Source organism: Oenanthe melanoleuca, chromosome 13, assembly GCF_029582105.1.
Source record: "Oenanthe melanoleuca isolate GR-GAL-2019-014 chromosome 13, OMel1.0, whole genome shotgun sequence".
NCBI classification, from domain to species: domain Eukaryota; kingdom Metazoa; phylum Chordata; class Aves; order Passeriformes; family Muscicapidae; genus Oenanthe; species Oenanthe melanoleuca.
Genome location: NC_079347.1, coordinates 10,767,240 through 10,782,071, shown reverse-complemented (window position 1 = coordinate 10,782,071; position 14,832 = coordinate 10,767,240). Strand labels below are relative to the sequence as shown.

Genomic DNA, 14,832 nt, shown 5'->3' with positions numbered 1-14,832 from the left:
AAAACACTATAATGTTAATTTAAGACGTAATTAGGCATTGGAGCTGGTGATGAAAGGGGTATGAATCACTTAACTCGCCAGCAGGATCTGCTGCTGCTCTGGTGCAAACACCACAGCTGCATTTTTTCGTCTATGTAAATAGATGTAGTAACAAACACAAACAGCAAAATAAGAATATTTACCATATTTTATTATATTCTTTCCACAAGGCTGGTTTGTTGCTCAGCTTGTGGCTGTTCAGACACATCCGTGAGCATGCCCTGCCCCGGCCGAGCTCCGTCCGGAGCGGGTGAGCATCGCCCGGGGCTGCGGGAGGCGGCCCTGGCCTGGGGCGAGGGGATTACATCGCCTTTAAACCTGGCTCTCGAGTGCCTGCTGCCTTCGTGCCCGAGTTTTATCACTACCGAGGCAATTAGCTGCAAACAGCCAGTAAATGAATTAAACAAGGGATTTAGAGCTACAGTTTGGTTCGGGATGGAAAGGACCTTACAGACGGCCGGTTTTGTTTTTTTCTTTTGCCGTGGGCAGGAACACCTTTCACTAGACCAGGCTGCTCCATCCAATGCAGCCTTGAACATGGATGGGTCAGACAGCTCCTCTGGGCAAGAATTTCCTTGGGATAACAAAGTGGTGTTCAGGGACATTCCAGAATGTTGCAGCGATCTTTGCTCGCTGCTCCCTGATGGTGCCATGGGCAGAACTCCTGCTTCTCTGTCCAAAATCTGGCGACTTCAGCTGTCCGCTTGTCCTGGGCAAGGGACGCCCCGGGAGCGGCAGCGCTGAGACGGGACAGCTGCCCCTCGGGTGGGACGGGGCCGGGACAGAGCAGGGACAGAGCTGGGATAGAACTGGGATAGAACAGGGACAGAGCTGGGATAGAGCTGGGACAGAGCTGGGATAAAACAGGGACAGAGCTGGGATAGAGCCGGGATAGAACAGGGACAGAGCTGGAATACAGCCGGAATAGAACAGGGACAGAGCTGGAATACAGCCGGAATAGAGTAGGGACAGAGCCGGGATAGAACAGGGACAAAGCTGGAATAGAGCCGGGACAGAGCTGGGATAGAGCCGGGACAGAACCGGGACAGAGCTGGGATAGAACCGGGATAGAACAGGGACGGAGTCGGGTCAGAGCCGGGCCGGCTGGTCCAAAGCAAGGACAGAGCCGGGCCGGCAGGTCCAAAGCAAGGACAGAGCCGGGACAGAGCCGGGCCGGCCGGTCCAAAGCAAGGACAGAGCCGGGACAGAGCCGGGCCGGCTGGTCCAAAGCAAGGACAGAACCGGGACAGAGCCGGGCCGGCAGGTCCAAATCAAGGACAAAGCCGGGCCGGCCGGTCCGCAGCAGCGGTTCCGAGCCCCGGGCGGTCCCAGCGCTGCTGCGGGCGCCGGCCCAAGCCCCGCTCCGGCCCTGGCAGTGTCAGGGCTGCGGAGACTCTTATTGTGACAGCGGGGACAGCAGGGCCCGCGGTGTCACCGCTGGCAGCACATTAAAGCTGCGGGCTCGTTCCGCCGCGCACAGGGCGGCTGTGGCAGCCCGGGCGGGTGAATGACCGGCCCTCCCCAAAATACCGCCGCGGCCCGGGGCACAGCTCCTAGGCTGTAGGTAAGGTGCTCGTTGGGGTTTTGCACGTCACTTTTCCCTCGGGAGCTGGCTGGGGATGTGGCTGAGGGAGCGCCGGGAATGCGGAGGTGAAACCGCACCTGTGGGGAGCGGCGTGGGCGGCAAGAGCCAAAACGTGGGGTTGTTTCTAAACAGGAAAACTGTCTCTGTTATCACTCACTCTTTTCAGCTTGTAAGGTCAAATGTCTCCTTGGATTTATTTTTCAAGGTGCAATGGTTTGAGGGAAACACGGCTTATCCCTTGCGAGAAGTGGCGCTGTGCATCAGAGCTTGGTTAAGAGTTCTAGAAAACAAAGTAAACGCTGGCTGCTGTCCACAGCCTGTGGTACAGTGAATGTGCAAATCCGTGCACAGGTAGTGATAGAAAAATGGGATAAAGACAAGACTTAACGAGTTTTCTGCACCAGTGAATGACGACACAGTGTGGACATGCTCCAAAAATTTGAGCCAGCTTCAATTTTCAAGAGTATGACCAGGGAAAAGTTAGGCAATTTTTACTATAAGTCCTCTGTTTACTTGCAGCTAATTCACAACTAATATTGACGATTACCTTTAGGAAATGAAAGCCTTGGGTCTTCAATATCAGAGCAACGTCTCCAGTTATCTCCCCCCATGGGAATTTATGACCTCGTGGAGCCCTTCTGCAGGCTCTCCAAAGACAGGAATACAATATACTGGGTATATATAGCAGCGAAACAGCTGATCTCAGTGGGACAAGATTACCATTTTTTCCAGCACATGTAACTGTGGGGATTTATATTCTCTCATTCTCTCTCTCATTTTTCCCTTTCTTAATTTTTTTAAAATTAGTGGGTTTATACTTATTTTGGTGAATTATTTATTTATCCTAGAGCTGAAGTCATTTGTCCATTTTAAAAAGCTTGCTCAATGAAACTTTCCTGGGTTCTGAGTGCATGGAAAGCCCAGGTTTAAATATCAAACATCTGCAAAATAAATGCTGGACTCTGAGCAGCTCAGCTTGCCCTACCCTATCTTGCAGCTCATGTCATTCTGGCAATCAGCAGCCTTAACAGAAAAACTCAGGAAATCACCTCAAAGAGAGAGACGCAGTCCTTGACATTCTAATTCCAAATCTCAGTTGGATATCAGAAGCTCTGAATTCAAAATTCGTTAGAGAAGAGATTTGGTTTCAAAAGTTTAGTTTTAGACTTAAAAGAAAGTGAAACTTTTGTGCTTCCCTGTGGCACAGATAGCTGGTTCTGGGGAATAGTACATTTAGCATTTTGACAGGGCAAAAACAGCAGGATCCAGGGATCTTCAGTTAAGATGATACATGGGAAATTATACTGGCTTAGCAATAGTGTCTGTGTTTATCTGTAGACTTAGGCAGGTGTTTAACCAGTTGCTATTTCCTTTAGAATTTACTGGGCTCTGGCATATAAGACAAGCACAGTGATCATTGTACCTGAGCCAGACAGACTGTGGGTCTTGGTACTGTAGCCCAAAATGTTCAAACAGTTGTGGGACAGTTCTAACGAATCCTAAATAATTTTATTTTAATTTAGTTGAACTTTAACTTCATAGTGTTTGGATTGCCAATGACTGCTCAGAACACAGTATTTTTTGTGATTCAGCTTTTGACGTACAATTTATTTTATCTGTATTGTCTTCCTTAAGGGAAAACCCACTCCAAGAAAGCCTCTATTCTGCAAGGCAAGGGCTCCATTCTATCCAGGAGCCCAGCCAAGAAAACTTTTGTGGCCTACCACCTAGCTTTTACCAGCCACCTATCCAAAGCCAGTTGTCACCAACCAAAACCCAGGACAGCCGCGAAACCTCTCCTATGAGTGTCCCTAATCTCCCATCCGTTTCCTCTATGTGCCAACCAACCATGTTTAACTACGAGCGTCCAAAACACTTTATCCAGTCTCAGAATGTGTGTCAAGGGCAGCAGCAGCTTCCAGGACCTGCAGCCTCCACAGAGCCAAGCAGAGAAATCAAGCAGTCCTCCATCCTCATCCAGCCTCGCAACCCCAGCGGGCAGAAATTCTCCTCCTCGTCATCGCTGAGCTCCTCAATCACGCTCTCCTCGCCGTCCTGTAGTGCCCCTAAGGACCCCACATATCCCATCACACCTGCATCTGCACAGTCTCCTGCTAGCTCATCATCTGGGCAGAGGCTTCTGCCCATGCCTAACCAATCCCCCGCAGCCTTCCTGTGCTCCGTGCTCCCCTCGCAGCCCGACTATAACAGCCCAGCTCCTTCTCCCGTGGAACCTCAGTAAGTACACACAGCTGCTAGCCTGCCCTGCTTCCCTCTGGCTGTCCCAGCACTGACCATCCACCCCAGTGCCCTGCTGAAGCTGGTGGCACAGCTCCCACTGACTGCTGGTGCTCAAGGCAGAGCTCTGCATGGGTCGGGTCAGGAGGCTGAGTGCTTGCCCTTGTGTGGGAATTAAACTGCACAGTGGACATGTCCCAGGCTGCTCTGTGAGCTTTCTGGAGCTGGTTTGAATTGTGTAGTGTGATTTGACAGAAATCTCTTAAGGTTATTTAGAGCAGAAGACAGGCACCCATCTCAAATTAATTTATTTCCAAAAAACGTGGCTCATGAACAGGGAGACGGGGGAAGGCAGTAGCATTCCCCACACATAAACACCTTAGAAAGTCTTAGTAAATCTCAGTAATATTTTCAGGTTCCACATCATGATGTTGATCTAAACTCACCTACAATACCTCTCTTATTAATCATATATGTAAAAGAAAAGCAGCCCCTCGAAAATTTTACCCCTTTAGACCAAAGCCTAAATTCTTTCCTGAATATGTATTATATCATTTTGCCTTTGGGCTGCAATCCAAATATCTTCCAAGGTCAGTGAGATCTCAAAGGGAGCTGGGCCTTGCCTTCTCACCAACTTGTATTCCTGCCAATATCAGCTGGAGGTCCTGGGGAAAGTCAGGGAATATGCACAAAGTGAGATATTGGAAAGTTGATAGGGGCAGGATATAAAATCCAGATCTAAGTGTCAGTTTGCATTCAGGAAATCAGAATATTTCTGTCTGTTTTCTGAATCACAGCACTGAGGGAAGGGGAAAGGTAAGATGGGGTGGGTTAACTGGGGAGTGTTTCCTGACGTCCTGCAGGGGTGTGGGGGTTTGGGACACAGGTGGAGTGACTGCTGGGGTTTGTTTTTGTACTGTGGGGCTGTTTGTTTCCATAGCAAAGGGCTTGGGTGCCACACTGTGCTTTTCATATAAGCTGCTCTTAAATGCAACACGCAGTGAGTGAGGAATTATTTTCCCAATCATGCTACTAATGGGCAAACAGGGACATGAGATGTATTCATCTGTTGGGCAAACCACTGAAGTTTTAAAGTTATAACTTGCATTAAGTCCAAGCAGTGCTGGGAATATTCCAGAATTGTAACCCTTCTACTCTAGTCAGCAGAAAAAACCCCCAAGCAACAGGAGGAAGAGGATTTGGAATAGAAATAATTTCTGAACACAAACCATGTTAGAGCCTGTGAGCACAGAGTGCTGTGACCTCCAGCAGACCTCTGCAGCCCCTGCTGATGGATGCTCCACTTTTCCTGGCATCTTTCAGAATCAAGTGTAGTAGCCAGCTGCAGGAGCTGATTGTGGCCATGGATTGCAGGGTCAGGCTGTGAGGGGGCACTGCAGGATGTAGGGATGCTGAGTGGATATTGTGGGAGGACACTCAGTGACTTGGCTGCACCATGATGCCTCTTCCCCTTAAGGGTTTGATACTCAATTACCCAACTTGGCCTGCTCACCTCCCAAAAGCTTTGTGGGTTCATTTGAACCACAGTTTTTAGGAGGCAGGCTCACATTTTCATTCTGTGAAGCTGTAGCAAATAACCCAGCAGGCCTGTGGGAATAACTTTGTTTTCTCTTCCTGCACCAGTAGTTACTCACAGCCCATGTATAACAAGCAAGCCAGCATCAACTCTATGCAGAAGACATCAGACCAGGAAATTCGAGGCACGAAGGAGGCCCTCATTCAGGACCTGGAGAAGAAACTGCGATGCAAAGACAGCCTCCTCCAGAACGGCAACCAGGTAAGGAGCTGGAGAGCTCTCAGCAGTGCCAGCAGGGCTGCTCCTACTGCACAGAGCCTGCAGCCTCAAACTGAGCTAGAACAGAGGAAATGCGGGAGCAGCACTGCCCAAAGACCTTGACTCAGAACCTCAGCAGATCCCATGGGAGCAAAAGCCATTTGTGACCGGAATATTCTTTCATTGTGAAGCAAAAAGAGCATGTTTAGAGCTGTGGCACAAATTTGAACTCTCTTCTGGGGATCCTGTTGAACATCACATCCAAAGAAAATTAAAAATCCAAGGAGAATGTCTCAGTTCTCTAGACATGACTACAACCTGTTTTTCAACACTAGGGCTAATATACATCTCAAAAGCATTAGAACCTGATGAAAAATTGGAATATTTGAAATTCATTCTGGGGACCACCACCAAATGGGATAATTTTTTCATTAATATGAACAACAATAAATGAAAGAAATTAAATGAGCTTTTATCATAAAGCTTGTGTCCTATAAGAAGGCCTCTTAGTCTCAGTACTTATTTATTTGTTCTGCAGAGGGTCACAATGGAATCCCCTTTACAAAGAAATCAAAATCTGGGAGAAAAAATTGCTACCAGTAGGGAATCCCACTGCAGCAAGATAGAGCAGGCAGGTTTCTAATGTGGGAGTCTTGCTGCTGGCTGGAAGTAGACTGGTAAAAACCCTGTGTTTAAAGCTTTCATCTTTCCCCTGAAGTAGAAAGAATTATCATCATTGACAACAGGTTTGTGTCATATATGTAATTTTAAATACTGAATGGGCAAACAAATGACTGAATAGTCCCCTAAACAGGAATGTCCTATGTGCTGTAAGAAAGCTTGTCACAGCTTTTCTTCCCATAGGAAGCCGGGCTAAAAATAAGGCTTATGCAATCTCCACTGTGTCCTGCTCCTCTTGTCCTCCAGCAGCTTCTGAGCCAACTGGCCAATCTCAGCCACACTTGATACACATGCAAGCACCTCAGGGATATTCAGCTCTCACAGGTTTGGCTAAAGGTCTTGTGCTCTCTTCTAAAGAAAAGTCCCACAAGACTCAGTAGCAGACCTGTGTATCTCTACAGAGCAGAAATTCAGTCAGAGCTTGTCCTCCTGTCACAGAACCCAAACCTGAGTTAAACTTTGTGGGCAGTGAAGTGTCAGGTGCTCTGGTGCTCAGGGCAGTAACATACTTTTCTAAAGTAACCCAACTGACAGAGTTTGAAATGAAATCTGCTCGTTTTTATCCCTGTGTGCCACATCCAGTTTGTGAACTCACTGTGTCATGCCTGAAACGTGTCCTTGCCTCCTCCCTAGACAGCTCACAGCATTTCACCCTGGAGATGTGCTGGCATAAACCTCCCCAGTGCTTTCAGGGCCAGTGCTGCTCCCCTCTGGCTGTGCCTGCTTCAGATGTGGCTCTTGCTTTTTTGGGAGCATCCATCATGCTGCAGCTCCACAGCTGAATGGCTTGGGAAGTTTTCCCAGCCCTAACAGAAAGGTACCCTGGGACTTACTGTGGCTTCTGAGGATGATGCCATCAGCCACCCATAAATAATCCCAGCAGAGAAAGAGGAGGAGTGGAAGGCCACAGATGGCATTAGGGAGGCTTTGATGAACAGGCAGTTTAATCTTTTATGCATTTCAGTGCTGTATATATTGAGGCTGACTTCAGTTGGCATCACAGACTGCAAACCCTCTGGGCCAGACGTGGGGCTTCTGATCAGCTCCAGCTTCCATTGGCAACATCCTGAATTTGTGGCATATTAATGTGCTCTTAACAAGCTGATCTGAAATAGTAGCTGGACTTTTGACTAGAACTGCTCTGCACCCTTCCAGCGACTGACTTATGAGGAAAGAATGGCTCGCAGGCTGCTCGGGCCAGCCAACGCTGCCTCCGTGCTGGACACCCAGGGAGAAGAGAACATGCAGAATGCACAGGTAACTGGGGACCTGCCTCTGGAGCAAGGCTTCCCTCTGGTTGTGTTGGGCCTGCTTGTGCCTGGGTGGGCAGAGATGGGGTTTGTTTGGTACCCAGCTGAGGGCATGGCTCCCAAAGGCAGCGCTCTCCGTGGCAGGGGTTTGGTGTTTTCACAGGGTGATGGCAGAGGGGTAAAATTTAAGCACCATTCCCTTGCTGTGCCTGATCTGTAGGAATGACCTCTCCAGGGAGGAATTCCAACAGCTGCCCAGCACAGTATCCAGTGCCTGTGACAGGCAGGGAGCAGCACCCTGAGGCAGCCAGGTACCCACTCCCAACAGCCTGGGCGCAGGCTTGGCCAGGACAACAAGATTTACACCTGTCACTGTTCAGAATAAGTGACATTGGCTTTGAGAGGTCATGGCCTTGGGCTGGGATTGGTTGGGTTTCAGCCCTTCCAGGGGGCTGCAACCATTAAGAGAATGCCAAGCAGTTATTTCAGCAGCCCACATGCTGATAGAAAAGAATCTATCTCTACTGGCATTGTGCACAGTGTTTTAGTTGGAGACTTGCACCATTTGTTGGATATTCAGGCCAATTATAAACTCTCTTTGGCACTCCTGTGCTCAATGTAGTGGCTATGTCTGTGGCATGGCACGGGGTACCTGTGCTGGAAAGAGAACACCCCTCCTGCTGCAAGCAGCAGAGAGCCAGGAGCAGGCACACACCTGCCAAAGTGCCCTCAGCAAAACTCCTGCATGGAACAGGCTCTTAAGATCACAGCAAAGGAGGAATACACAATGTGAGCTATTTCTCCCCAGCAATCACCTGGAAAGAGCAGGAATGAAGGGAAAATTATGAATGTCAGAGAGCAAGGGAAGCCTCGTATTTTGCAGAGAACAAGGAAATATTCAGTCAAAACAGGATGACTGACAACTTTTCAGCTTGTGTGAAATGCTACTTTAAAAAAAGAAAGCAGTGGAAGCAGAGATTGATTTGTTTGGAACATCTTACTCCCATTGTTCAGTCTTATTTTTAAATATTGCAGTCACTGATTCATTCAGGCTCCTGATTCCCCAGGAACTTAACCCAGGTCATTAGAATCATCAACATCTTCATCATTACAGCATCACTTCACAGGACAAGTAATATCTGTACAGAACTTGTGTAAATGAGCAGACACAGGCAATTGCCTTTGGACTCCACATTGAACTCAGCCCAGCAAAACCCTCATTCATGTAATATTTCCCCTGAACTTAAAACTGGCTCCCTGCTTGAAGTTTAAACCCAGGCTTAAATGTTCCACAGGCTGGGCTGCAGAGCAGAGAACCAAACGTTGGAATGGCTCAATGCAAGCACTCCAGAAATTTCCATGCAGCATTTGCTCCCTCTGACTCCCTTGCTAAAACGAGTTGCTGGCACCAAACTCTGTCGCATTTTCCAAGCATCCAAGCTCCTAACAGGAATCAATCCTGGGTACTTTAGCAGATTTAGTCATGTGATTGCAGAGTTGTCAACGAGCTTAGCTGGTGCTGTGATCTAGAAAGAAAAGTATTTTCCAGCTCAGCATGTGTCCATCGCTGTTGGTACCATATTTAAGTGGGCACAATACGAGGCTCTTGCCAGCGATTCCACTTCTATTCCTGCTCTGGGGAAGGACACTCTGTACTCAGCTCTCACTTTAGATTTTGCCAGGAGTCCTGCTCCTCTCTAACAAAGGTTATGGGCTGGCAGAAAACTCTGTGTGCTGCATCCCTCACCTGGGCAGCAATGGGAGTTCTGCCATGGCAAAGCCTGTGGTGAACACAGTGTGTCACGTCCTCATGCAAGTTCCTCTGCCTCCTGTCCCAATGACTTCTGAAGTAGATTCATTTTGTTTTTAAGCAGCAGTCGGGATATGAACTTAAAATGGCTTCTCATTCAGTCTACAGATAAATCTTTCTAAGTGAACTCACATCTCCTCTTTCTCTTCTCAAGCACCAGAACTCAGAAAACATCAGGCTGCAGGTTCCTACAACACATGTAAGGTAAAGCAAAAGCTTGTGCTGTGCTGTTCTTCAGGATCTTATTTCAAGCATTTCTAGACAATGTTGGTTTAATCTCACTACTTATCACTTTTGCTGAAGTAGTAATTACTAAATTCACTCCCTTTTGACTAAAATGCTACCTTTTGTGGGTGGGGGATGATGCCTATTGTCTTAATGCAGTGAATTCTAAGCATAGCATTAGAGGTTTAAAAACTCCACGCACCTTGGGAAAATATTCTTTGTATTCTAGAAGATTAATTTCTAATAAAAGAAATATAAATATTTAAATGAATATAAATTATGAAAATGAAACACAGCCAAATTTCTCTATTCAATTCTTTTGGATATTAGACCATAGTGAAGGTTATGCTTCTGGTTGGATTGAACAACTTGAGCAAGAGAAGTGGCTGATCAAAAGTTATGACATGCAGCTGAAAAACCAACCAGAACTGTAGTGTTGGATTCCTAAATGTGTTAAGGGACTCAGGTGCAATCAGAGCTTTGATGTCACTTTTGCTAAGTAGCTTTTACACAATTAACTTTCCTGTCCCATTTTCAGGAGCAGACCATCCTCAAGAGGTGATGATCGTGGACATGACTCAATCCAGGAGAAGTTTTTCCAGCCACGTTTTACACAAGTGCCTGAAGATGTCGTGATTGAGGAGGGGAGGTTCTGCAGGCTCGACTTCAAAGTAATGCCAGCCTCTCCCTTCCACTCCCACTGCTAACATCTCCTTTCCAATCCCACTGCCAGCCTCTCCCTTCCAATCCCACTGCTAACATCTCCCTTCCACTCCCACTGCTAACATCTCCTTTCCAATCCCACTGCTAACATCTCCCTTCCAATCCCACTGCCAGCCTCTCCCTTCAATCCCATTCCATTTCTTCTTGGGATGAGGAGGTCTCTGCAGTGCCTTTGCACTGCAAATAAGCCAGAGCACTAAAGGCAGATGGTTCAGGGTCTCCCCAGGCTATGGAAACCAAGAAACAGGAGATGGCCAAACATTTCAGCATTTTCCCTTGGAAAATGTGAGTGGAATCAGCTGCATAAGATTATGATTAAAGTTAAATAGTGGGAAATATAGACCACTATGGAATGTCTTTAGACCTCCTTGGGAAGAATGAATATTAATGCCCTGCTGAAAAAAGGCTTTTCGGCAGGGAACCTTGTGCTTTGAACAGGGACTGCACTACTTCAGTGACACAAGTCCAGTGGGGTCTGTATAGGACCCACCTCCCTTTAATGGGTCCTCTCTGAGGTAACTGTACCTTGCTGGAACAGACAAGCAAGGAAATGTCCTAAATAGAAACAAAACTCAAGAATGGCCTAAAACTTCATGGCAGCTGTACCAACCCTGGGGTAAGAAAGGACCCTGCTCTGCCTCACAGGCTTGGTTTTCCTAATGACTGGCAGTCTCTTGACTTCAATAAACTGGCCAGACTTGCACATGGCCTTTAGCCATCATCCTCCAAGTTTCCTGAACTCCTGAAAGCCGTGGGGAAGCTGGAGCAGGCCTGCAGGACAGTGTGCTTACAGCCATCATCAGCTGTGGGTGCCAGCCCTGCTGCAGTGAGAGCTGAGGGAACCAAGGCTGAGCCCACAGTGAGCATCGTGGGCCTGATCAAAGCCACCTAAAGAAGGGAACAGCAGGGGGTGCAGGAACAGCATCTCCTGCCTTGTAGGGAAAGCTCATCTTTCACAGCACTCCACAAGCCTTTCTGTACAACATCACATTAACATTCAAAACCAGGCAACACTGCACAGTTCTGCAGTGGAAACATGGTTTGATCATGAATCAGCATCAAACTGCCTGTAGTATTGTTGGATTTTATTGTCTTGGAGGTGTTCAACTCTTCACTGCTCTCCTCTCCCTCACAGGTTAGTGGGCTCCCGACTCCAGATGTGATGTGGTACCAGAATGGAAGGATGGTTCACCAGGATCAGTTCCATAAAATGATAGTGTCAGAGAAGGGGTTCCACTCGTTCATTTTTGAGGCAATCAAAGCAGCTGATGCAGGGACGTACGAATGTGTGGCTGTCAACCGTGCAGGAGAATCATCCTTCACAGTCAAAGTGGAAGTCATTGGTAAGACTGAGAGTGCTGAAAATTCCCTGGCCACACAGGGAAAGTCTCAGCAATCTACTGCTTTTCTCCCTGTGTTTGGGATGACTAATAAGAAGCAGAGGTAGCACTCCACATACTCAGGCTCAAACAATAAAATCAATTTACCTGTTCCAAGACTATTTTAATAACTACATCTAGGATGCTGTATTCCTTCAAGCCACTTCTATCAGGATATTTAGGTATAGTGAGATGTCCAGAATTTAATTTAATTAATGTTATTAATTTTCCAGGATTGATAACATATGTTAATTGACTCTCCTTCTAAAGTGGACCGTGTTTACTACACCCTTATGCTCATGGGAATTGCCTGCAGGCTAAGGGGATGCAGAGAGGAACATGTCCTCCTGAAGTTTTAAAAAACAAGCATGACATGAGCATTCCACACTTCCAGTAACTGCTCCTTATCTCTCCTCTTTAATTTAGCCAAAGAACATCACATGCCTCCAACTTTCATTTTCAAGCCACAAAGCAAAAAGGTTTTTGAAGGAGACACAGCCAGGCTCGAATGCCAGATCTCTGCCATCCCAACACCTCGGATTTACTGGAAAAGAAACAACGAAATGGTACAATATAATACAGACCGAATAAGGTACCCTACTGATGATTGGTGTGTTAGAAAACAGCAGCCAGTGTTTGCTAAATCAGATGGGAATGGGCTGGTCTCCTTGGCAGCAGGCTGGAGAGCTGGATGTGCCCCTGGTGTGTGACACGGGGCACAGGTCCCTGTGCTGAGAGCAGTGTTGAGAGGGCACAGAGGCAGAGAGCCCCTGGGTGCAGCAGCACAGGGCCCATGGAGGAGCACAGCTTCAGGAATGAAATGTGCAGTGTGGGGCTGGCTACCCACTGCTGCCACCTGCGTGGTGCCAGGGTGTGACCCACTGCTGGCCCTAACACAAACCAGTGCTCGTGTCTGAGCAGTGTGCAGTGCCCTGCTAGGGTTGTTCTGGGGCTTTCTCAGCTCCTCAGCGTGTAAACTGTCTCTGCTTTCTCTCCTTCCCCCTCAAAGCACTTAGGCACTAACACCTCCATTTTTCAGCTTGCTCCATGACAATACTGGAAGGATTTGCCTCCTGATCCATAATGCAAACAAGAAGGATGCTGGCTGGTACACCGTGTCTGCTGTCAACGGGGCAGGGGTGGCCACCTGCCACGCCAGGCTAGAGGTTGCAAGTAAGTTCCAGGTCCCAGTGCCACAGAAAGTGCATCTTATATTCACAACAGGCCCTCAAAATTAATCTCTTGAAGTCTGGACTGCTGGGAGGATTTATTTCCAAGACAAAACGTGACTATCCTGAGTAACTATCCTCTTTTGTTTAGTCCAGATCACTGTGGAGTGTCCTTTTGCACTTTTAAAGGCTACAATTTCCCTTTAACCAAGCAGGAGGCTGAATATAAATCTCTGGTGTCTGAGATATGGGTTTGCCTGCTAAATTCCTCCCAAGGGCTTGCTGGTTTATATTGCAAATATAAAGCAATGGGGTTGCTCTACCATGGGTCTCTACACCCTGGGAAGGCACTGAAAGTTCACTTTTCTCCCTCTTCCAGCACATGCAAATAAGCCACTCCCAGCCCCAAAGCAGTTACGGGTTCGACCAACTTTTAGCAAGTATTTGGCACTTAATGGAAGAGGACTGGATGTGAAACAAGCTTTCTCACCAGAAGGGGAGTTTCAGCGTTTGGCTGAGCAGTCTGGACTGTATGAAAGTGATGAACTTTAACTGGAAATGAAGAGGAAACCCTCACACCTATAAGAGACAGTTACAACATAGATGCAGTTATCTGGTGATTGCTCTAATTAGCAAAATACCTACTTACATATTTTTACTTTGACTCTTGCACATTCAGCCGTTTCCATTTTACCATGTTAGATTTTATTTATATGGTTTGGTGACTGTAACCATTAACTGAGTATTGCATTTTAACTAGAAAGCCTAAGGAAGCAGGTTAATTAGTTTTTACGAGTGTGGGTGGGCTGAGTTCCACCTGTGCTTGGTTACATGCTAAGGTAGCTTGGTTTGTACTGCTTCTCTAATATCACTCGTGATAATATCAGAAGTCTGTACTGTCTGAATACTAAAGAGTGTTTTTATGAGAATAAATTAGAGGCAAATAAAATTTTAAATAACCAACATCAGCTGTGACTCTCCCTTGCTTGATCTGTTAAAAGCAGTTTTTGAATGTCTGGCATCAGCTGCAGCCTGGGAAAGGTGGATTTTTACCCTCCTAAGCTTTCCACTTGCCCCCTCCTGTCTGTTCCCACTGTCATTTTTCATCTGGCATATATAAAATATTCAGCATGACCTAAATGCCGACACCCTATTAACACCACACCATGCCAGTGGGGCAACATCAACATTTCTTCTCCTTGCACACTTGACCCAAAAGCTGCCCTCTATAATATGAATCATTAGGGATATCATGTTTTCTCTCCTTTAATCAAGGAGTGTTTGCAACTTATCTTGCTGTTGACTCTCAACAAGCTGTTGATTTGAGCCACCCCAGAGGTTTGTTTGCTGCTGTTCACAGACACCTTGTCCAAAACAGTATTAAATACCATGGAATCTGATTTTGCTAAACACCAGCAACCCAAAACTGGAGACCTTTCAACTGCACTTACTACAGGAAAATTTGTGGGGGTTGATCTATCCTGAACTCCTCATCAAGGTGCACAGTCAGCAAATCTCTCAAGCATCTTCCAGAACAGAAAAAAATGAGGCCTCAGTTTCACCCTCTACTGCTATATCATTAAATAACCTTCAAATCTGAACTGTATAACACTGATTATTAAATCCCCCCAAAAATCCTGCAGTTCTACCACCACTCCTCTCCTGTGGGTGCTCAAGTGATGAAATACACTGAGATAACTCCCCTGTTGCACATGTGGAGATGGAGATGATCAGGTGCAGACCAGTGCCCAGTTTGCTGCACTAGAAGGTTGGAGTCTGCATCATTCCTCTGAAGATGTCCTTACACACAAGTCATGGAATAACTGAGGTGACTCCCACTCTTTACCAGCAATCCCAAACATGTCAGCTGTACCTCACTGAGCACTCACCCCTAACCTCACACATCATCCACCCCAAAATGTCCCTGCAATGGAAATG

At 47.0% G+C, this 14,832-nt stretch overlaps 1 protein-coding gene across 3 annotated transcripts; it reads left to right on the top strand.

The window, feature by feature from the left end:
- Positions 1-753: 753 nt before the first annotated feature.
- On the top strand, positions 754-13,862 carry MYOT (myotilin). 3 transcript variants are annotated; one of them, XM_056502428.1, is made up of 10 exons: positions 754-1,603; positions 3,260-3,862; positions 5,507-5,660; positions 7,494-7,595; positions 9,553-9,602; positions 10,162-10,294; positions 11,482-11,689; positions 12,152-12,317; positions 12,765-12,898; positions 13,274-13,862. In XM_056502428.1, exons 2-10 carry the CDS (start codon positions 3,426-3,428, stop codon positions 13,444-13,446), a joined length of 1,557 nt encoding a protein of 518 aa, XP_056358403.1. In that variant the 5' UTR covers positions 754-1,603; positions 3,260-3,425; the 3' UTR covers positions 13,447-13,862. The 3 variants fall into 3 exon arrangements, with proteins under 3 accessions (XP_056358403.1, XP_056358405.1, XP_056358406.1); XM_056502430.1 differs by having other exon boundaries at positions 1,467-1,603; positions 5,510-5,660; XM_056502431.1 differs by lacking the exon at positions 3,260-3,862 and having other exon boundaries at positions 1,509-1,603.
- Positions 13,863-14,832: the final 970 nt, after the last annotated feature.